This window comes from Geotrypetes seraphini, chromosome 12 (genome assembly GCF_902459505.1).
Source record: "Geotrypetes seraphini chromosome 12, aGeoSer1.1, whole genome shotgun sequence".
Lineage (NCBI taxonomy): Eukaryota > Metazoa > Chordata > Amphibia > Gymnophiona > Dermophiidae > Geotrypetes > Geotrypetes seraphini.
In genome coordinates, this window is record NC_047095.1 from 79,111,956 (window position 1) to 79,135,990 (window position 24,035).

The 24,035-nt window shown below is 43.5% G+C and overlaps 1 protein-coding gene across 1 annotated transcript in view; it reads left to right on the top strand.

The window, feature by feature from the left end:
- The window catches only part of XPR1 (xenotropic and polytropic retrovirus receptor 1), a 391,618-nt gene that overhangs the window by 349,359 nt on the left and 18,224 nt on the right, over positions 1-24,035 (top strand). The window contains 2 exon segments of the mRNA XM_033916345.1: positions 8,172-8,338; positions 8,747-8,886. Of these exon segments, the coding sequence (XP_033772236.1) occupies positions 8,172-8,338; positions 8,747-8,886 (307 nt within the window).

Consider the following 24,035-nt stretch of genomic DNA (forward strand, 5'->3'; position numbering starts at 1 on the left):
CACTTAGCCCAACAAGTTTCCAGTTTTTCATAGCTATTTTCCTACCATGTGAAAAAAATGAAAACTCACAGGACTAACGAAGACTATTCTGTTGAACTTGCTTTTTTACGAAACATTTCAAACCACCCTTGTATGTTCCCTTTGTAAAGTAGGTGCAGTATATGCACCAGTGTGCCTTTGACAGTCTAGGTTCTCTTATCATAAGATATTGACTTGACCTTGTTTAGGAAATATCATAATATTTTAATGTACTTAGACTACAGTCTAGCCATAGCCTTTGATGTATGTGATCCATGAATATTTTTCCTGTTTATGCCATGTACTTTAATACCTCTCTTCTTGATCAATATTAATAAATTACTACTGCACTCCCTTGTTACTAGCTTACCATCTACTCTTAACTACCTCACTGTGTTTTTCCATTTATGCCTACAATATATATATGCCCTCCAATATTTTATTCTTTATCATTAATCATTAATGTTTCTTTAGAGGATATATTCAATAATATGTTAAGCACTTACCAAGTATTATATTGTGATGATACTTTGTAGGAAAAGTTGCTTTTTTGATGTCAAAATTGGTGAAAAAGATTGCTAAAATAATGTACTATTCCTTAAGGGTTTGTATTATAAGGATCCTTATGGTGTCTCTAAGCAAGCCTTTTCTCAAGTCCTAGCTAATGGAGGTGACTTCTACCTCCCTGTTCATGTAAGTCTGCTTAGAAGGGGCTGTTGTTGGCTATAATAGAATACTCCACCTACCTACAGGCAGAGAATATTTATCAGAGACCTTTGTGTTCTTAGCCTACTTGTCAATAATATGTAGCCATTCATTTCTTCCTCCTCCATTATCCTTCCATTCCCACCTGCAATACAGTTTGCATTTCTCAAAATTAAAGTTTTTCAGCAAGTGCAGAGTCAATATTAGAAAGCACTGTGGGAAAATCCAGTGCAAAGTAAGATAGATTTTCAAGTTCTTAGTTGTAGAATTCTTTCAGATCCGAAAACATTTCTAGTTGGCTTAATTCTTTACATTAGTGAGATTTTACAGTAAATGAATATGTTTTGAGATATTATAGATCATGTAGGAAGAAGAGGAAGAATTCTGTCTATTCATGTATAGCAGGGATGCACACACAAATGTTTGGTTCATTTTCAGACTTTTAAATTTTTCCTCATTTTTAGATATTTTTTAGTTCATTTCAAAGGTTGTTTTTGTGTGCATGGGCTAATATGCATTGTATATATTACAACACTGATTTGCCTTCACATCAGAATATTTGGGGTATGAGCTTGTGAATGCATTCCTTTTAGCAAATCTTTTTGCTAATTCTTGAGAATCCTTTCTATTCCTACCCCTTTGTCATCCCAGCTTTTCCATTTTAAAACACTTCCTTTTTGGTCCTAATGCCTAAAAAGGCATTGGCTGTGTTGATTTTTTTGCAGCTACCTGTATTGTGAACTAGCACAATTTTGCAATCTCCAGACCTCTTAGGAATGCATTGGAAATGGTGAGTGGCTTACCTAGAATATGTGACACCCAGGGCAATCATTTGTAGCACCCCAGAGTAAAGTACTGGGATTTAAGAAAGGATTGGACAATTTCCTGCTGGAAAAGGGAATAGAAGGGTATAAATAGAGGATTACTGCTCAGGTCCTGGACCTGTTGGGCTGCCGCGTGAGCGGACTGCTGGGCAAGATGGACCTCAGGTCTGACCCAGCAGAGGCATTGCTTATGTTCTTATGTTCTTTCTCTACCCCCTCCATCCAGTATCTTCCACTCTCGCTCTCCACTTCCATCCAGCGTCTGCTCCCCTCTCTCTTTACTCCCCACTTCTGTCCAGCATCTGCACCCCTCTTGCTTTACTCCCCATTTCTGTCCAGCGTCTGCTCCTCTCTCTCTCTCTCTCTCTCTCTCTTCCTCCACCTCATTTCCACCCAAGTATCCTGTTCTGTCACCTATCTACCTACTGCTGCGAGATCCTCATGTACCCTCCCAAGGCTGTCGGCTCTGCACCAGAAGAAGGAAGTGACGTCTGAGGGGGTGGATCCACAGTTGCGGTGGGGTATGCCTATAGGTCCCATGATGGCTGCATTTAAGTTTACTGCTGCTGCTAGCTCAGGAAAGCAGCAGCTGCAGAGAAGGATGGGAACCAGCTGCACCCCCTTAATGCTTATACCCGGTGCTGAATATGGTGAAAGGGGGATTTTGCCGACAAAAAGAAGTTTAGTGCACAAGACAGTTCTTGGTCTGAATAGCATTGTGCATGTCTGTCATTGCATTCCTCTAAACAGCATTACTACTGAGGTGTCTTCTCAGTGCAAAATTGTTATTATTTAGTTCTTGCATCTGACTGAAGGCTGTTCCCTTGCTTCATACCATACATGTTGTGTTCTTGTAACAGGAGCAGCAGGTACAGAATCAGTGGGTGGAAGCTCAGGGCAGAATTGCAGTGCTCTGATTTTCCAGCCCTCTGAGCAGCTGGAAAAAGGGCTGCTAAAGCTCAACAATAGAGATTGCCTGCCTGGAGGGATAATACCTTTCTATTTCATTGTTTGAATAGCAATGACGAGGAGGGGCGCGAAAAGAGGGCAGAAGAGTGGGAGAGAGAAGAATATTGGCAGGTTAAGGAGAGAAGAGGGAATGTAGGAGACCGGGAGGTTTCGAATAGAGGGTAGATAGCTCACTGTACCTGAATTGAGCTATTTCTCTGTCTCCAGAGAGCTTATAATATGTACCTGAATCAATGTAGAAAAAAGATTGAAGACAGGCGTGGGGCAACTTCTAATGAAAACAGTACTTTTTAAAAACTAGTCAGTAGCAAGAAATCCTTACATCTTGGGAAATGTGTAGAAATAAGCCCTTCATAACAGAAATGCTGCGTGGCTCAGCTTCATCTGTGTTTGTGGTAGGAGTTTACTTTGATCTAATAATAGATTTAACCTTCTGTTAAGACTTCTCAGCAAACAAGTGATACCTTCTCAAAAGTGTGTTCTAGCTGCCATCTTCAGGAGGTATTGAGAATTGCACCCCTTTACTTATATTTGTGACCTACTACTACCGGGTTTCCCCCAAAATAAGACAGTGTCTTATACTAATTTTGGGTCCCAAAAACACACTAGGTCCTATTTTTGGGGTAGGTCTTATTTTTTCATGTACAATGATCATTTCTCCCTTCCTCTCCTCCACCCCAATTCTTCCTCTTTCCTTTCTCTCCCCCACATGTACAGCATCTTTCCTCTCCTCTCACCTATCCCCTTGTTCCTTCCCTCTGCAGCATCTTTCTATCCTTACCTCCCTCCTTCCCATCCCCCCGTGCAGCAGAACCTTTTCAAAGCATCTTTCTATCCCTCCCATTCCCCCCCCGTGCCGCTGAACCCCCACTGACCCTCTCATCTTTCCATCTCTCCCTCCTAGCCAAACCCTGCCGATCACGAGACCGACAAATGGCAGCACTCTAAACAGGCTGCTTTGTGGCCGTCTCCTGCCAGGTCCTTCTGTGTGCCGCATTGCTGATGACATCATTAGTGATACACCAGAGGGAATACTCCGGCGGGAGAAGGCCACGAAACAGCCTGTGTAGAGTGCTTCTGTTTGGAGGGAGGTATGTCCACTATGTCGGTCTCGCGGTGGTAAGGTCGGCAGGGTTCGGACGGGAGGGAGAGATGAAAAGATGGGAAGGTCAGCAGGGGTGCGGCAGGGGCGGGGGGAGCGCTGCTGCCAACGAATCCAGGGATGCTATAACTAGGGCTTATTTTGGGGGTAGGGCTTATATTCAGGGTAGGTCTTATTTTTGGGGAAACACGGTACTAATCATTTCTATAGTGATAATAGACATCTGCAGCCCTGTACATCAGTTTTAGTCATGCTGGAGCCCAAGGCAGAAATTAAGGAGGGGGCCCCTCTTCTACCTGCTTATCCCCCAATTTCCCTACTCACCTTGAAATGACTTCACACATAAAGCACAGACCTTCACCAAATACAGAACAATGGATCACAAATTAGAAATATGGATACCAAAACTGAACTGGAAACCCTAAAAAATTAAACTTGGCAAGTGCTTCATTTTGTACTGAATACAATCAGTGGCATAATCATGAGAGGGGGCTGGGCCTCCCACTTTGAGCTTAGGCCCCCCTCAAAATGAACATTTCCTTTGCTATAATTGGTGGGGCTCCCCAAGCCTCACCAGCTGATAACCACCTCCTCCCCGTCCTTAGATCCAGCGACCAGAACTTTTGAAGTTCTGCAGCCTTTCAGCAGTATTACAGAGCTGTTGCTGCTTTCCCTCTGCCCCTCTAGCTTGCTTTCATGAAAGCAGTGGCAGCTTGAGGATACTGCTACTAGCTGCAAAGCTTGAAGATTTCTGGTTGCCGGACCAGAGGAAGAAGTCTTCAGTTGGCAGGGCTTGGGGATCCCCACCAGCTCAAGTATTTTTATATTTTGCATTCAGACAGGGAGAAAATTTGTACCCACCCATTTTGGGTTCCAGCCCCTCCCCCCAAATCAGCTGTATGGCTACACCACTAAACACAATACAAAATATATATGTGATGCACATATCCCTAAGTTAATATATTCCAGTCAATACATTCAAAATAAAACACTTTTTTCTACCTTGTTTGGACATTTTGTTTTGGTAGTCAATGAAAAGAAGCACAGCCAAGAAGTATGGGAACAAGTACAATTTTATTGTGCAGACATCAAATAAAACTCATCATATAAAACCAGACACAGGCTGTGTTTCGCCCACATTAAGGGCTGCATCAGAGGTTGATAAAACTAGAAAACAATAACAAAACAAAATGAATATCATAATAAAATATAACATATGTACAATCATCAATATAGAAACTACATGTCTATAAAGGACATAGGGACTATAAGAAAAACCTATGTATTAAAAAATGCACATTATTACAATTGCAATGCTGACAAAGATAAGAATCCATATTGTAGGGAGCAAACATGAAGCCAAACCAGCTATTGAAATAATTACAAAGACAAACCAGCCATGGGATGAGGGTACATATCTAGATGGTGTATAAAAACTAAAACACCATCAGGTAAAAGCTAGTAAGCCATAAAAAAAAGGAGTTTTACCACTAAGAACAGAGGCTAATATACCAGTAAAACTTCTAAAACAAAAAGAAAGCCATCTTTACCAGCAAAGCAAAAAGGTAACAGTACTCAAAAGTTTGTCTCTGTGAAGACTAGCAGCATATGTGTTCCTACTACTATTTCTGTAGTGCTACCAGACATACACAGTGCTGTTCAGAATCACGAAGGTGCCAGACCCTGCTCAAAGGAGCTTTCGATCTAAACAGACAAACAGGATGCCATGGATACAGTTGTGGGGAACAGTTATTCTGCTGGCTAGGGCAATGGGGAGTAGGGTTATGGATTGAAGGCTATATCAAAAATGTGGGTTTTCAGTCTGCAGCTGTAGACAATTTTAAAGTAAATGCTGACGAAAGTAAAAATCCATATTAAAAGGAGCAAGCATAACGGCACATAAAACAATTATAAAGCCAAACCAGCTAACCTCTAAAACAAAAGAAACAGTCTGACGTCGATGGAGTGGACTTATCTTCAAGTCCTAGGATCCAAGGCTACCACAATAGATGTGGTGCTTTGGCTGAGAGCCCACATATGTTCTCTCCAACACACATTGCTCTCACGCTGGTCTCCACATATGGATGTGTTATAGACGGTTCATAGACAAAACCGCTGAAGACAAAGGCGCGCGCCAACAACTGAGCGCAAGACGGAAGCGCGCGCTGAAGAAAAAGAGTGTTTTTAGGGGCTCCGACGGGGGTTTTTGTTGGGGAACCCCTCCCCACTTTACTTAATACAGATCGCGGCAGCGTTGTGGGGGGTTTGGGGGGTTGTAACCGCCCTCATTATACTGGAAACTTAACTGTTTCCCTGTTTTTTAGGGAAAAAAGTGAAGTTTTCAGTAAAATGTGGGGGGTTACAACCCCCCACAACGCGGCGCGATCTGAATAAAGTGGGGGGTTCCCCCCCACACCCTCCGTCGGAGCCCTTTAAAACAGTCATTTTCTTTGACGCACACCTCCGCGTTGCGCTCAGTTGTCTGCGCGCGCCTTTGTCCCGGCGCACTTTTGACCTGACACCATTATAGACAGGTCTACTTTGGATGCTGGAGGCTCGAGACAGCATGAAGTGGTGAACTTCTTCCTCTGTTTTTCTCCAGGAGCCTGCCTCTGCAAATGGCTTCTGGGTGATTGTAACGACAGATGCCAGTCTCCAGGGCTGGGGAGTCCGTTGCAACTGTCGGCCAATTCAAGGGCTTTGGACACCCTCGCATTGAAATTAGTTGATCAGCTGGCTAGAACTGTGGACCATTTGTTTGGCTCTGCTGTGGTTGCAGAAGGATTATAGAAGGACAAGCGTTCAGAGTCTTCTCCGACAATGCCACAGTGGTGGCGTATGGCATTCTCCTGAGAGGCACCAAGAGTGCATCTCTAGGTCTACAAACAAATCTGTTCCAGACACAGAGAAAAACGGTAACACTACAGGACATAAGATGAGATTGCAGGGTGGTAGACTCAGAAGGGAATGTTAGGAAATACTTTCATGGAGAGGGTAGTGGATGCCTGGAATGCCCTCCCTGGAAAGGTGGTAGAGGCAAAAACAGTGATGGAGTTCAAAAATGCATGGGATAGACACAAAGGATCCCTTATTAATAAAAAGAGGACAGTATCGACACAACTGTACAGATCAAGAGCTATAACTTCATTTGTGATGAGCAGGAATGGTGCTTAAATGGCAGCCCCAGCAGGGAAGCCAGTGCCAGATGGACGACTTCTTTCTGGGTTCAGTATGTGGCAAGATGGATCAGGACAGCAGTAGGGCAATGTGGCTGGTACTGGGCATGTTTCATGTGTGGCAGTAAGGATCAGGAGCAAGAATGCACAATTTCACCACATTCATATAGCTTGAGTACAGGTTTTGCCTATCTCAGGGGAGAGGGGAATAACATCTAATAGAGAAACTTAGCAGATAAAATGGAACTTAATAAAATGAATAATTACTGCATTGTTGGTTTAACATTGCTTCAAAAATTAATGTGACTGTTGGGCATACTGGATGGACCACTGGTACATTTTCACCGGGGTCGGTGAAAATGTACCAGTTCAGTTATGGTGATTAAGGAAGTGCCTGGAGCAGCTGTGTTGGCCATATTACCACCAAATATACCAGATAAGTTGTCATTGTTTCTAATTGAGTGGCTATTGGATCTGTTATAACATATGTTCTATGGTTATTGGTGGAAGAGACAGTGAGCACACGATGATGGTCTCTATATACAGCTGAGACCGTGAATTTTCAATAGGGTTATAGTTGTGGGTCTGAGCGTTCACTAATAAGCACATTTAAAGTTCTGAAATGATTATCTATATATTGTGGTATTTCAAGGTGACTAATGAAAGTTGAGATACATATTTTATAAAAGACATGGAGACTCATTTTCAAAGCAGTTAAGACACACAAAATACCATGGGTTTCTATGGTACTTTGTGAGTCTAAATGCTTTGAAAATAAGCCCCATAGAGAACATACATACATTTACACCCTTGGAAGAGGTGTACATTTCTGCGAGATGATTTGTGCACCACCGTTGGGTCTCTGTATGAGTCTGTTTGATAAAGGCTCAGAAGGGTCAATGTTGTCTTTTATGTTTTTAGATACTTCACATAAGAGCATGAAATTATCCCCCCCCCTTATTGGGCAGGATTTAGGGGGCACCTCCTGTGTGCTATATGTGAGGGTACTCTGGGTTGGGGGGTTTTTTGTTTTTTTTATTAAGTCACCCTAATTGTAAAATCACATTTGTTTTTAGGGGGAGAGGGGTTGTAGGTTTCTTAAATTAATACTTGCAAAAACCTAAAAAGGATAAGCCCTTATGTGGATTTTTTCATCATATAAAGTTATACAAGTTGCACTATCCTGAATATTTGTTTTGAAAAGGTTTGAGCATTTATGAATGGAAGAAATTGTCATTTACAACATTTGCACTGGTTTTTTGCTGCTCTTTGACAGCCTGAACTTTTTCAGTAATCTAGATTTAAATATGGTATGTTTTGGTCTGGTGCTTCTTTAAATTTAGCATATTATCACAAACTGATTTTCTCCTTTTTCAGAGCAAAACCACACAGATGCTCAAGTATTCTTCTACCTGTGGATTGTGTTCTACTTCTTCAGTTCCTGTTATACCCTCATCTGGGACCTGAAGATGGATTGGGGTCTTTTTGACCGTAATGCTGGGGAGAATACGTTCCTTCGAGAAGAGATAGTCTACCCACAAAAAGTGAGTGAGCAGTAATCGAGCATTCAATCGTGTCTGGTGTATACTGCACAATCTGCTGGGAAGAATGATGAAGCAGTCACCCTTTTTGTTAACTGGTCTTACAAATCATCTCGTTTCATAAAGATTTGGGAGTCATGCAAATGATTTACAGCATAACTATTAGGAAAAAAATAGATGGCTGGTCAGCTGTTGCCATTGCTTGGGATATCTATAGGTGTTTACTGATTCAGACTGAGATTTGTTCATTAATGGAATCCTCAGCTGTCTGTTTCTCAGCTCAGAGTTTCTGCTGTTTGATGGTAAGATGTGTTCATTATCCCTGCAGTCTAGCTTTGCCTTAGGTTGAATAAATGAAAGATTTGTGCAAAGGATCTCCAATGACCTGTGCTTCCAACTTTCTATCTGCAGGCTTATTATTACTGTGCTATCATTGAGGATGTGCTGCTGCGCTTTGCCTGGACCATCCAAATTTCCCTTACCACCATGAATGTCTTCTCTGGTGTGGGAGACATCATTGCCACAATCCTTGCACCCCTTGAAGTTTTCCGGTATGGAGAAACGGAGTCATTTTTATCTCATCCTTTATTCTGCAGAATTTGCAGAAGGATGACCTCTTAAGATTTGTGTTCATTTATTTATTGGGATATATTGACTGCCTTTATGAAGAGATTCACCCAAGGTGGTGTATAGCATATACAGTTTAACATAAAACTTACAAATTTTTTTTTTGTTTTAATCTGAAAAAGACAGATCATGTGACACCTTACTATCAAAGATTACACTGGCTATCACTGGAGGCAAGAGTGATGTTTAAATTTGGCTGTATATGTTATAAGATGTCACATGGTCTCGCACCTAGTTATCTCATGGATCACTTCTCATTTGTGAACCCAAGACGCCCATTATGAACATCTGCCTTTTGTTTTTCCATCGGTAAAAGGCTGTCAATATAAAAAATATGTTCAAAGACTACTATCATTTCAGGCAGCGAAATGAGATAAGGATTTACACTGCTTGATAACTGTTTCATCGTCTTATCAACATTTTACAAAACTGTTAAAGATTTATCTGTTTGAAAAGGTTTTGTAAGTTCAGTATTTTGTATTTCCTGAGTTTATTCAGCTTCTTTTTTGTCTTGTTAACCCCATAGAACTGTGAGATTTTTCGGTATACAAATAAATTTTTGTTATGTTTTATTTTAATAGTATAATAATAGTAAAATGACCAATTATCCCAGGACAAGCAGGCAGCATATTCTCACATGTGGGTGACGTCATCCATGGAGCCTCGGTAAGGACAGTATTAAAAGTGTACTGCCACCTTAAGTTTTAAGAAAACTTTGCGACTGCCCACACCTCTATTGCACAAGTGCCTTCCCGCCCAACGTAGGCTTGGGTACATCAGTTCTTCGTTTTCCACGGAGCAAAGTACTTTTTTGACTGAACTCTGTTCAGTCTGCGTTGCCTTCCCACTTTCATGGTTTTTTTTTTGTTTCTATACTTTTATCAATATCGTTCTTTCTCTTTACTAAAAAAAAATGAAATGGAAAATTTAATTTAAAAATATATATATTTTTGTCTTTTTTCTTCACTCTGGCTTCGGCTTTGGATTTTTTCCTCGGTGGGTCTCTATCTCAACTTTACATTGAGTATAATCTCACTGATGAAATTCCCTCTGTGTCGAAACCCAACTGGTTCTAAGAAGTGCTCTAGGTGCAGCGGCCTATTTCTATCACTGACTCTCATAGTTGATGTCTACTGTGTTTGGGTCCTGAACACCGAGCTGCTCAATGTTGCACCTTACAACAGCGCTCCTGTTAGAGGGAAGTAGCCTTGAAAGGGACTTGGGCGTACTGGTGGACACAACAATGAAGTCAATGGCACAATGCGCAGCAGCCTCAAAGAAGGCAAACAGAATGTTGTGTATTATCAAGAAGGGTATTACAACCAGAACGAAAGAAGTCATCCTGCCGTTGTATTGGGCAATGGTGCACCCGCACCTGGAGTACTGTGTCCAGTATTGGTCACCATATCTTAAGAAGGATATGGCAATACTTGAGATGGTTCAGAGGAGAGCGACACGAATGATTAAAGGCATGGAAGACCTTTCATACACTGAAAGATTAGAGAGACTGGGGCTCTTCTCCCTGGAAAAGAGGAGACTTAGAGGGGACATGATAGAAACCTACAAGATCATGAAGGGCATAGAGAGAGTAGAGAGGGACAGATTCTTCAAACTTTCAGAACATAAAAGAACAAGAGGGCATTCGGAAAAGCTGAAAGGGGACAGATTCAAAACGAATGCTAGGAAGTTTTTCTTTACCCAGCGTGTTGTGGACATCTGGAATGCGCTTCCAGAGGGCGTAATAGGGCAGAGTACGGTGCAGGGGTTCAAGAAAGGATTGGACAATTTCCTGCTGGATAAAGGGATAGAGGGGTATAGATAGAGGGCTACTGCACAGGTCCTAGACCTGTTGGGCCACCGCGTGGGCGGACTGCTGGGCACGATGGACCTCTGGTCTGACCCAGTGAAGGCATTTCTTATGTTCTTATGTTCAAGGCCCGTCGCATTCAACAGGACAAGCTCTTTGGCTCGGCCATGGATAGCCAAATCTTCGGAGCTGTCGACATCGAAAACTCCTGCATCGACATCGGAAGAACAAATAGCATCGGGGAAGCAAGGTCAGAAGCCATCCACTTGTCTCTGTGAAGACTAGCAGCATATGTGCCTTGCAAGCATCAAGGGTCTCGACAGCATCAAGTCTCTTGATGCAGACTAAACATTGACGTCAATGTTCTCAAGTTTCGCGGGTTGTCTCTTCTTCATGGTGTGTAACCTTACCAAGGTCACATGCTTCGAGGCAACCTGTTGCCCCAAGTATACTGGCTAGTGCGTTCTCAACAAGCGTCGCAGGTCTCTACTGCACACAAAACACCAACACCACCGTTCTCTAGGTTCGCAGGTTGTCTCTTTTTCATGGTGTGCATCCTTATCGAGGTCACCTGCTTTGAGATAACCTGCTATCTCGATGGTACTGGCAGTTGAGCCATCAACTGGTGTATTAAAATGTACATCCTTATTGAGGTTACCTGATTCGAGGAAACCTGCTGCACTTAGGTACCAGCTATTGAGCCATCTGTACCGGTGCATACTTTCAGGAGGGAGATCGGTGCAGTGTTTAAATTTTCACTGCATATGGGTGCTCACATTGACTCCCTCGGTACCGGCTCAGCCTGAGCATAGCAGTACGAGGTCTCCAGGTACTGATGTCAGCTCTCCATCGAAACATTGGGCTACTTCTCATGGATCTTCTGAAAGGCATCATCATCCCCATCTAGACGACAATCTACCTCCAGGCATTGCTCTTCAAGTCTTCCATCAAGTCATCGATCCACTACCTCGAAGCATCGACATTCTCTTTTGCCACGACAGTCCTCATCGCGCCGTTCTCATGCTTTCAAGCATAAAAGGATACTCATCGATCCTCTTCATCAGCTTCACTGGATTGGTACAAAAGACATTGTAAACTTTCCCAAAGAATCTGAAGCACTAGCTTTATCTGGCTCTGAGTCTTCCGGCATATCTTCAGAACTGTCACCACGGAAAATGTCTCCTAGAAGATCTTCTCCAGAAGGACTTGTCTTTACCAGATATATTAGACAGTTGGGCAAAGCCCTATCTATCTTGTTGGAAGCTGACACTGGACCAAGTGTTGAATACTTGGACGCTTTGGACTATACTGAGCATCCCAGAGAGCTCCTCAAGTTACCCTTACATGGCATTTTTTAAAGAGACACTTCGTGCAAAATGCCTTTACCACAGTGGCTCCAAGAAAACTAAATTCCATTTACAGAATCTGTTCTCCAGGATTTGATAGGCCACAGCTTCAGCATCAATAATTCCTTGTGAAGTCAGCCCTAAAAAATATTTCAGTTCAAGTGTTTCTGCCTCAGCGCTTACAGGGCGTGAAGGTTGTACTATGGACTATGCTGGCGAGCAGGATCCTTACTTAGCTTTTACAGGCATTAACATTGGAACACAAGGCGAGGAGACGAAAATAGTGAAATGTCTTCCAGGATCCTCAGCTACCAGGAGTTCCAGGCAAATACAGACTATAAATAAGGAAGAAACTAAGGATTTTAACACTGATGTTGTTATCAATTTGGGAACAAATGACCTGGCCAACAATGCCACACTTGCAGCACAGAAAGCTTTTCGGGAGCTTGGTGAGGGTTTGAAACCTTTTGTAAAGACTTTAGCTTTTTCTGAAATACTGCCTGCATACAGAAAGGGAGAGCAAAGAGTGAAAAACACAGAGGACTTTAATAGATGGCTCAAAGCCTGGTGTCATCAAGAAGGCTTCAGGTACATAGGAGGATGGGGAAATACATGGAAGGACAAGAAGCTATATTGCACTGATGGGCTACATATTACTACAGCAGGAAAAAGAAACCTTGCAGAGAAATTTAGACAATATGTTTCTAGGCATTTAAACTAGAAGGTGGAGGTAGTGTATGTATGAAGGACAATTATAGAGACCACCCCCGACAAAAGAAAAGATGTGATAGTAGTAAAGATTGCAACATAAACAATATCAACAACTCATTTCTTAGTATTGCAACAGAAAGTGAAACGCAACAAAAATCCATACGAAAAATGAGATTACCGCTGAAAAATAGCTGGAAAGCGATGACTACAAATGCCCGCAGTCTAAGCAACAAAGTTCATGATCTGCAAGCCCTGATGTTAGAGGCAGATCTAGATATTGTTGCTATCACAGAGACATGGTTCAGTGAATCACATGGATGGGATGCAAACACACTGGGATATAATCTTTTTAGGAAGGACAGAGATGGTCAAAAAGGTGGAGGAGTAGCTCTCTATGTAAAGATCAATATCCAAGCGACCGAAATGCAAGGGACCTGGGGAGAGGAAGAAGTGATATGGATTGCTCTGAAAAGAGAAGATGGAACTTCTATCTACGTGGGTGTAGTCTACAGACCTCCGACTCAATCGCAGCAAATTGATAAGGATCTGATTGTGGATATCCAAAAGTTTGGAAGGAAAGAGGAGGTTCTGCTGTTGGGAGATTTCAACCTGCCGGATGCGGACAGGAATGTTCCGTCTGCGGAATCAGAAAGAAGTAGAGAGATTGTGGATGCCTTTCAAGAGGCTCTGCTCAGACAAATGGTGATGGAACCTACAAGGGAAAAAGCGATATTGGATCTGGTCCTCACAAATGGAGAGAGTATCTCTAATGTTCCAGTGGGTGCTCACCTAGGAAGTAGCGATCATCAAACAGTTTGGTTTGATATAACGGCTAAAGTAGAGAGCGGCCGCACGTTACTTAAATTCCTAGATTTCAAACGTACGTACTTTAATGGGGAGAGTACCTGAAGAAAGAGCTGTTAGGATGGGAGGACATAAGAGAAGTGGAAAGACAGTGGTCTAAGCTGAAAGGAGCGATAAAAATGGCTACGGACCTTAATGTGAAGAAAATCAATAAAAACAAGAGAAAAAGGAAGCTGATATGGTTCTCCAAACTAGTGGCGGAAAAAATAAAGGTAAAAGAGTTGGTGTTCATGAAATATAAAAAACCCCAAGAAGAGGAGTGCAGAAAGGACTACAGGGTGAAACTGAAAGAAGCCAAGAGAGAGATATGTCTGGCGAAAGCACAGGCGGAAGAACAAATGGCTAAAAATGTAAAAAAGGGAGACAAAATTTTTTTCAGATATATTAGTGAAAGGAGGAAGATGAAAAATGGAATTGCTAAACTAAAAGATGCTGGGAACCGATATATGGAGAGTGATGAGGAAAAAGCAAATGTGCTAAACAAATACTTCTGTACTGTGATTCAGGACGTTCAAATACTTGAAAGGTATTAACGTTAGAACATAATCTTTTCCAGACGTTCAAATACTTGAAAGGTATTAATGTAGAACATAATCTTTTCCAGAGAAAGGAAAATGTGTAAAACCAGAGGACATATTTTGAGGTTGAGGGGTGGTAGATTCAAAGGAAATTCTACTTTACGGAGAGGGTGGTGGATGCCTGGAATGCGCTCCGAGAGAGGTGGTGGAGAGTAAAACTGTGACTGAGTTCAAAGAAGCGTGGGATGAATATTAAAAATTGAACTAAGGCCAATACTGGGCAGACTTGCACGGTCTGTGTCTGTATATGGCTATTTGGTGGAGGATGGGCTGGGGAGGGCTTCCATGGCTGGGAGGGTGTTGATGGGCTGGAGTAGGTTTTAACGGAGATTTCGGTAGTAGGAACCCAAGCACAGTACTGGGTAGAGCTTTGGATTCTTGCCCAGAAAATAGCTAAGAAGAAAAAATTTAAATTGAATCAGGTTGGGCAGACTGGATGGACCATTCGGGTCTTTATCTGCCATCATCCACTATGTTCAAACATAGTAGATGACAAATAGTGGTGGCAAAATTGCCTGACTTGAGCAATATATTCTATCCGAGCATCTTGCAGAATATCAACAAAATATTTGACCTTTTTTTACAGACCATAAAGTATGTAGCAAGCTCAGCCTATGATTCTTATGAGTTGTCAGCTAGAGCATCTGCTTTGTCAGTAGCTATGAGAAAGTGTCTCTGATATAGACATCATCTCCAAAATACATTAGCCAAAATCCTATGTTTAAGGGAAAAGCTTTTTGGCAACTCTATAGAGACGGCCACACAAAGATGGACAATTAACTTTGAACTGGCCTAGGTCTACACCTCATACTTCAAAGCATTCTGATTCATATTAGTGGCAATATGCTTCTGCATTCTTCTGCTTCTGGACTGCCACCGCACAAGAAGCAAAAATAACATTCAAAAAGCTCAGGCCTCAATTCTTCTGTGTATTAGGTCAAACGTACCTGCTGTTTTCTCCTTCTTAGCTGCTTCTTTACCAATCGGAAGTCATCTTCATTTTTACCACAGCATTGGCCTTGATAACAACCAACCTGTGAGTTCTCTATCATCAAGGAAGGTTACTGTTTTTTTCATGTTGTCGACATTATCCAGGACTCTCCATTAGCTCTCAGTACTTCCCTTCTTCTTCAGGACATAGAGGCTCTGCTTCAGCTATATGTCCAGGAGGTAGTACCCCCTTCTCAGAAAAATTAGAGATGACTGAATCTATGCACCATTTCTAATTCAAGAAACATTCAGCTTTTATCTCTGGGATCTTAAAACTACTCTTAGATCAAAACGATTAGCTATGCTCTCTAGATATCATAGATACCCACATATCAGTTATTTCTGTGCCTGGACTGTTTCTGTAGTTTTGATTAGCCCATCAACATTTTTTTTTTACTTTTCTTAGACTATTTACCACGTACCTGATAGTTTTGGCACCAACTTTGAGCCCTAGGGTTCCACAGTCCAATGCTATTTTAATCAACACAGAGTTTGAAGTCGGTTTTCCAAAATCCTAACATCAACCCTTTCAAGCTCTAGACTCAGCAACAAGTTAATTTGCTTCCTTTTTGCAATCAAGTCTGTTACCTTCCGTCCACATACAATGAAAGCAGTGCAAATAGATTTCATACATATTCATTTGAGAATTCCTGAAAATGTGACTGGATTGCAGCCCTCGAGGAGGGACTTTGACACCCCTGATCTACAGTCATGCGAAAAAATTAGGACACCCCATGAAATATTCATTTCTTTCTTAAGAAATGTTCACATATCGATGTCAAACCTTTTTTTTATTTATCTCTGGAAAAGAAAGTGATATAATTGCAGGTAAACAACAAAAATTTTCCTCGATCTACTCATGAAACAAAAGTTATCCACAAAAATGTGTATTCTAACTGAGGAATAAATTAGGACACTCCCACTTATCCTCCCACTTAATGTCTCAAATCACACACAGATGTATCACAGGTGCACATGATTAGAACATCGTTACTCAGCATTTTGAAGGAGGTTTGCCCTACTTAAACCTCAGACATTAAGGGCCTCTTCTATCAAACTGCGCTAGCAGTTTTTAGTGCAGAGAGCCGCACTGAATGGCCCACGCTGCTTCCGACACTCATAAGAACTCTATGAGCGTTGAGAGCAGCGCGGGCCATTCAGCGCAGCTTACCGCGCTACAACTGCTAGCGCAGTTTGATAGAAGAGGCCCTTAGTTTAGTGTGCTCATGACTGCTGCGGTGAAAGTGAACACCATAGTGAGATCAAAAGAGGCCTTCAGAAAGAAGATTGTAGCAGCTTATAAGTTTGTCACTACGGGACCTACAGCAGACTCTTGCTACTGTTGATATGAAAGTGCATGCCTCTACAATCAGAAATAGACTGCACAAATGAAACTTGCATGGGAGGTGTGCAAGGAGGAAATCTTTGCTCTCTTAAGAGAAACATCAAGGTCAGACTGAAGTTTGCCAGAGAGAACGTAGACAAACATTAGGACTTCTGGAATAGTGTTCTATGGACAGATGAGTATAAAATTGAATTATTTAGACTCCAGAAAAGAGGATATGTTTTGTTATACACCAAATACAGCATTCCAGGAAAAGAACCTCATACCACCTGTGGAGCATGGAGGTGTAAGTGTCATGGTTTGGGGATGCTTTGCTGCAGCAGAACCTGGCCATCTCATCATCAAAGAATCCACCATGAATTCTACTGTGTATCAGAGGGTGCTTGAGGAACATGTGAGACCCAGCTGTAATAAAATTAAAGCGGAAGCGGAACCAGACCCTGCAACATGACAACGACCCAAAACATACTAGTAAATCCACCAAGGACTGGCTGAAAACTAAGAAATGGTGTGTCCTGGAGTGGCCGAGTCATTGCCCTGACCTTAATCCCATTGAGATGCTGTGGGGTTATGGAAACGGGCTGTACATGCAAGAAACCCCTCAAACATCTCAGCGGAAAGAATTCTGCATTGAGGAGATAGCCAAACTTTCCTCAGACCGATGTCAGAGACTGGTAGATGGCTACACAAAGCGTCTCACTGCAGTTATTTCAGCCAAAGGGGTAATACTACCTATTAGGGTGTAGGGTGTCCTAATTTATTCCTCAGTTAGAATACACATTTTTGTGGATATCTTTTGTTTCATGAGCAAATCAAGGAAAATTTTTATTTATCTGTAATTACATCACTTTTTTTCTAGAGATAAATAAAAAAAAGATTTGACATCAATATGTGAACATTTCTTAAGAAAGAACTGAATATTTCATAGGGTGTCCTAATTTTTTCACATGATTGTACATAGCAGTGCTATTCACAGAAGTGGACATGGTGCACCATCAGGATGCTCCATCCTTCTCCATATATTCAATGTTGGATATATTTCTCCACTTATCCAGTTCAGGTTTTAAAACCACTTCAATCACAGTTCACCTTAGTGCCATCAGTGCTTTCCATGCCAGTCAACAAAAATTCTCTGACTGCTCATCTTTGTGTTCCTAGGGTTATGAAGGGATTTTCAATATCTAACCACCTCTCAAACCATTTCTACTTGTTTGGGGTCTTACTGTTGTTCTCACCAGACTGATGAATCCTCCATTTCAGCCAATGTCTTTCACTTATCTTGCCTATGTCACATTCACAGTGATATTTCTTAATCACCAACACTCATGCACGTTGAGTGAATGATCTTCAAACGGTGTCGGACCCACCTTTTTAAGCTTTCTACCAGGATACGGTAGTTCTCTGCTCCCATCCTGAATTCCTAATGAATATAGTCACGGGATTTCATTGGAATCAATCATTTGTGCTTCCAGTTTCTTCTCGAGCCTCATTCTCACCCTGGATAAACAGCTCATCATACCTTACACTGTAAATAAGCTGTGGCTTATCACTTTCAACAGGTTAAGTCACATACAACATCTCAACTGTTCCTCTTCTTTGATCCTCACAGTTTGGGTCGGCCTGTAACCAAGAGAACTTGTTTCACATAGTTGGCAGCCTGTGTTGCCTTCTACTGTGCTCAGGCTGGGCTGCAGCTTGGGGGTCGTGTAACAACAAAGGTCCCAGATATGGCAGCTTTAGTTGTTTTCTTGTATTCCATTCCCATAAATGAAATCTGTAAAGCAGCTACTTGTTCTTCAGTTCACGTTTCACTACTGTCTGGAATCTTTATCAGATGGGATGGTCACTTCGGCCAAGCAACATTCCAAAAGTTATTCTCTTAATGACCAACACTCTTAATTACCTCCATTCCATTGTAGTAAGCTAAGGAGTCACACGTGAGAATATGCTGCCTCCTTGTCCTGGGATAAAGCACAGTTACTTACCGTAACAGGTGTTATCCAGGGACACAAGGCAGATATTCTCACAACCCACCCACCTCCCCTGGTTGGCTTCTTAGCTTGCTTACGAAACTGAGGCGAGAAGGCGCATGCGCGGTGCTGGCAGTTGCAAAGTTTTCTTAAAACTTAGTGACAGTACACTTTTAATACTGTCCGTACCGGGGCTCCGTGGATGATGTCATCCACATGAGAATATTTGCCTGCTGTCCTTGGATAGCTCCTGTTAAGGTAAGTAGCAGTGCTTTCTTTTACAATCCCACTTTATTCTGGGACCAGTGGGTGAATTCCATCTACCCGCCAAGTCTTGTAGGAAGCCTCGTATTTCAGAGATGTAAGCTCCACCCCTCTCACCTCAGCACTGTCCCCTCAAGAACCAGTTTCTTTCCTACAAGCCAGGCTGTAGGAGGTTATCTTCTGCTCGTGTTTATTTTCTTTAAAGTTCAGTGTTTTCGTTTGCGTTTTTCGCCCTCGTGCTGCAAAGGTTCCCTGCTGGGACAGCTCTGACTGCGGGAGATCGCAGAGCTTTGGAAAAGTATACTTCCAGGAGCTGGCTGCCAGTCAGTGCACCCTCTGGACAGCCTGCACTTCAGATCGGGGCTCAGGGACCGTTCCCTTAGGAGTTTGCTCATTCCAGGTTCGTCCGTTAGTGGAACGAGCACAGGCTACATGGAGGTGCACCCGGGATTGGGGCCAGACTCCGTTCCTCCGCCAGGTATCTGTGCAGCGTGTCCGAGAGTGCCAGATGTACCTGGCCTTGGATGTCCAAATGGTGGGGCAGTCCGAAGATTTGAAGTCCAGCTTGCCTGCTTCCTAAGGCAGAGGATCTCCTTGTAAGCTGTTTCAGCTCTCTCAGCACTGATTTTCCAGTTAGCACATGTCACAGTGAGGTACAGGCTGACAGCCTGAATCAGCAATATTGGGGAGTCTTAAAAAGGGGGTTTGGGAAGGTTTCCCTGCATGTCCTACCCTCCACCCCTGAAATCCTAAAATTACTGTTTTTTGAGAGCTTTTGGTATTTTTCCCAGACATTTTTTGTGCAAATTCAGCACCCGCGGTGGCCATCTTAGATTTTCCTGATTTAAATTAAAAGTTATTTTCAGCACTTACAAGCTTCATTTTTGCAAGAAAACTACTCAGATGGGCTCCCTAGGGCAGGATTTCATAGATTCATGCCTTATTTACGATAGATGGCTGTCAGGTGCACAGCTGTTTTACGTATGCTGCAGCCCATGAGGGGGGACAGAATTAGCATAGACCCTGTGTCTTCAACCTCTGTAGGGGGGTCTTCCCACTATTTCTACCCAAATATCTGCAAAAATGGGCTCAGGGAGTACGCATGTGACGCTTCAGGTGAAAAATTTCACAGATCCTTGAAACATAGAAACATAGAATATGAGGCAGAAAAGGGCCATCGGCCCAACAAGTCTGCCCATTCTAAGAACCCTCCCCCATAACACTTCCTCGAAGTGAACCCACATGCTTATCCCATTTTTTCTTAAAATCGAGCAAGTTGCTGGCCTCAATTATCTGAAATGGAAGATTATTCCAACTATCAACCACCCTTTCAGTAAAGAAATACTTCCTAGTGTCACCATGAAATCTCCCACCCTTGATTTTTAACGGATGCCCTCTTGTTGCCATAGGTCCTGTGAGGAAAAAGATGTCTTCTTCTACTTCAATATGGCCAGTAACATAAGCTATAATGTCTCCCCTCTCTCTGCGTTCCTCAAGAGAGTATAGCTGCAACTTACCCAGACGTTCTTCATATGGGAGATCCTTGAGGCCTGAGACCATCCTAGTGGCCATTCGCTGAACCGACTCCATTCTCAGCACATCCTTTTGATAATGTGGCCTCCAAAACTGAACACAATATTCCAGATGAGGTCTTACCATGGACCTGTACAACGGCATTATAACTTCGGGCTTCTGGCTGACAAAACTTCCCAAGAAGGGTCCACAGGAGCTAGCTCCCATCCTGGAGGAGGAGGTTTTTCCCTGTCTTTCTTAATATGGTGTATCAGGCTTATTTGCCTCAGAAATCTCTACCTGTCTCCCTTCCGCAGGTGTCCTTGCCGGCCTCTGGGACCCCTCCTCTTCTGGACCTAGGCCTTTTCTCTTGCCTCCCTTCTGTGGTCCTGGTTGATAAGCTGTTACCTGCAGTTGCTCCCAATACCATGCCTCTACTTGCACAGATGGGCACCACAGCAGCTGGAGTGTGGCAGCCCTGGCAGATCTTCAGGATTAGGATCCAAGTGGAGCCCTGGATCTTGGAGTGGATCCTACAATGCATAGATTTTTTTCCAGCCCGTGCATTTAGTGGATTTGATCTCTGAATCTCTCCAGGCATTGAAGCTGCGGACTGAGCAGCCTGTCACTGCAGCTTGTTCCCTCATGAGTGACCAGAGGCCTCAATCCACCTTTTTCTTGCTCATTCTGACATAGTTTGGATCCTTACAGAAATTTTGGAAGTGCCTGAGGGTCCCTTGATATGGCTTTATCCCCTGACAAGACGCTTTTAACCAGCATTTAATTTCCCTGAAGGGGGATTCCTCGGTGATACAGGTCACCAAATGCACTTCTTTCCCCAGTGATAAAAGTGGGGTGTGGAGGGTCCTGCAGGATTTCTAGGACTGACATGTGGATTTGTTCCTTAAGCACCTGTTTGATCTGGCAGTGTCAGGCTCTTACTTCGTGGCCATTCCAAACTTCACCATGATTCAGACGCTGTTCTGCCCCAGGACCTGGATTTCCTGGTCTCGGGTGTTATCTATAAGGCTGATGCCCTTTATGACATGATGAAAAGTTTTGTTCAGCTGTCTACCTCTTCCTCTTGGTTCGCAGGATGCTATGGATCAGTCAGTGGTCTGGTGATTCATCCTCTAAGGCAACCTTGAGCCGGTTGCCCTTTAAGGGTTAATTTTTGTTTGGACGGGTTGGATGTTCTTATGGCCTGTGTGCAGGTTCGCAGACCTAAGTCTTTGCCTGTGACTAGATCCTGCCCCTCCAGGGGTTCAGGGCACTCTACTTTTCATTCCTTCCGGCATTCTCGATCGTACTTTGGACTCTCAACTGGCCAGCGTCCCTCCTCATGTACCAGGCCGTGGCTCAGCGGTTCTTGGCGCCAGTCGCCCATGGGAAATCCGGTGGTGCCAGTGAAGAAACAATTTTGGCACCAGGCCAGTGCCTCCCCTCCTGCGTTTAGGACGGCAGTTGTTGGCCATTCTGGCTGAGTTGCAGGCCCTTACCTCCAACCATTGGGTCTTGGAGGTCCTCTGGAACTGCTACAATCTAGAGTTTCTATGTCCTCTACCCAAGTATTCAATGGATTCGCATCCCAGAACAAGTTTCAGGCTCTGGGAGATGCTCAATATACTTCATTGTTCCAAAAAGAGGTTCCGCAGATTAGAGACTGATTCTGGACTTCAAAGCGGTCAATGCAGCACTGCGAGTGCCTCACTTCCTCATGGAGACTGTGTGCTCAGTGATCACCTTGGTGGCTTCAGGGGAGTTTCTAGCCTCCTTGGATCTGACTGAGATGTATCTCCATAGTCTCAATTTTCTGGAACATCAGAAGTAGCTGAGATTCCACTTCTTGCAGCAACATTTCCGCTTTTCGATATTGCCCTTTGGGTTGGTGATGGTGCCCAGGTCCTTCACCACAGTGATGGTGGTGGTAGAAGCCCATCTTTGCACCCTGTGTATTTTGTTTCACCCATCTCTGGACAACTGGGGCCCCCTCGCAGTCTGAAAGGCGACAGGCTGTTCCTCAAGTTGTGCAGTTGCTGCAGCACCTAGGTGGGGTGATAAACTTCAGGAAGAGTCACCTCGAGTCGACCCAGGCTTTGGAGTATAGGGGTGTTCACTTTCTCATGGGTCAGCAAAACTGTTCTTGCCTGTGTCCTGTCAGAAGAAGCTCCAACTGGTTCTCAGGGATCTTCAGGCCACTCCAGTCCCAACAGCCTGGCAGTTCCTTCAGATTCTGGAGACAACGATCGATGTGGTCCCATGGGCCAGAGCTCATTTATGTCCACTGCAAGATGCCCTGATTTCGTAATGGGACCCATTACATATACTCTTGTCCTGGACATCAGTGTCATAGAACAGTCTTGCCTGGTGGCTGTGATTTCTTTCTCACTCTCCAGGAGTCTTCCCCTCTGGATTTCGGAGTGGGTGATTCTGACAACAGATGTGAGTCTTAAAGGCTGGAGGGGTGGGGAGTAGGACCGTCTTTGTTCAAGGCCGATGAGCTCTCTTAGAGTGCATGTGGTCGCTCAATCACCTGGAACTTCGGGCGCTTCATCTGGTTCTCCTCCACTTCAAAGATCATCATCTCCGTCATCGAGCCGTCTTAAGTCTTCTCAGACATTGCCACAGCGATGGCTTATATCACCTGGCAGGGGGGTACCCGGAGCGCCTCCTTGAGTATGGAGTCTCAACTTCTCTTCCTTTGGGCAGAGAGACACCTAGTGGCGCTGTCGGCAGCGCACATGACTGGAATGGACATCGATCAGGCAGTTTTTCTCAGTAGTCCGACTCTGAACCCCAGAGAAAAACTATTCAGATGGGCTTGTAGGGCGTACGTTTGTATAGTGGTACAATGGTGGTGTCCCATGTTCAACCTTATGGCAACTGAGGCTAACCAGAAAGCTGCTCGGTTCTTCAATCAATGTCGCAAGTCCAGTTGCACAGGCCTGAAAGCTCTGGTTCAACCTTGGCCACTGGAAGGTCTCCTATATGTCTTCCCTCTGTGGTCCATGCTAGAGCATCTGTTGCAATGAATAGCAGCTCACAGAGGCCTGTGCTCCTTATCACCCCAATTGTTTGAGGCACCAGTGGTATGCCGACCTGGTTCAACTCCAGCGGGATCAGATGATCTGACTCCCTTGTCACCTTTGCCTCATATGCAGGACCTGATTGCACTGCAGGATCTGGACCACTTTGGGCTTATGGTCTAGCTGTTGAGCACATGGCCTTAACAGGCTGGAGCTATTCTTTGGTCCTCTTTGAATACATCCACCAGGTTTTACAGGATCGATGTGCCGACCAAGCAGGATTCTGTTTTTATCATCTGCTTTTGCAGCAGGCTCATCAGTCCCACTCTGATTCTCTGGGACTGCTCTGTTATGTCCCACTAGTCCCATAATAAAGTGGGATTGTACAAGAATGAAAAATTAGGTTCTTACCTTTGCTAATTTTCTTTCTTGTAAATCTACACTTTATTCTGGGAACCCGCCCTATGCTTTACTGATTTTCCGATTGCCTGCCTTTCCAAGTACTGGTAAGCTGGATTTCTGTTTTCTAACCAGCCTTTAGAAAAGTGCCCTCAGAATGGGTTTAGCACTCAGTTTGGGGGTGTCCCTAGTTAGGGTGCCCCCTTTGGACAGTGCTAGCTGTGTCTCCTTATACACTGTTTCTTGTCATTCAGGTTTCTA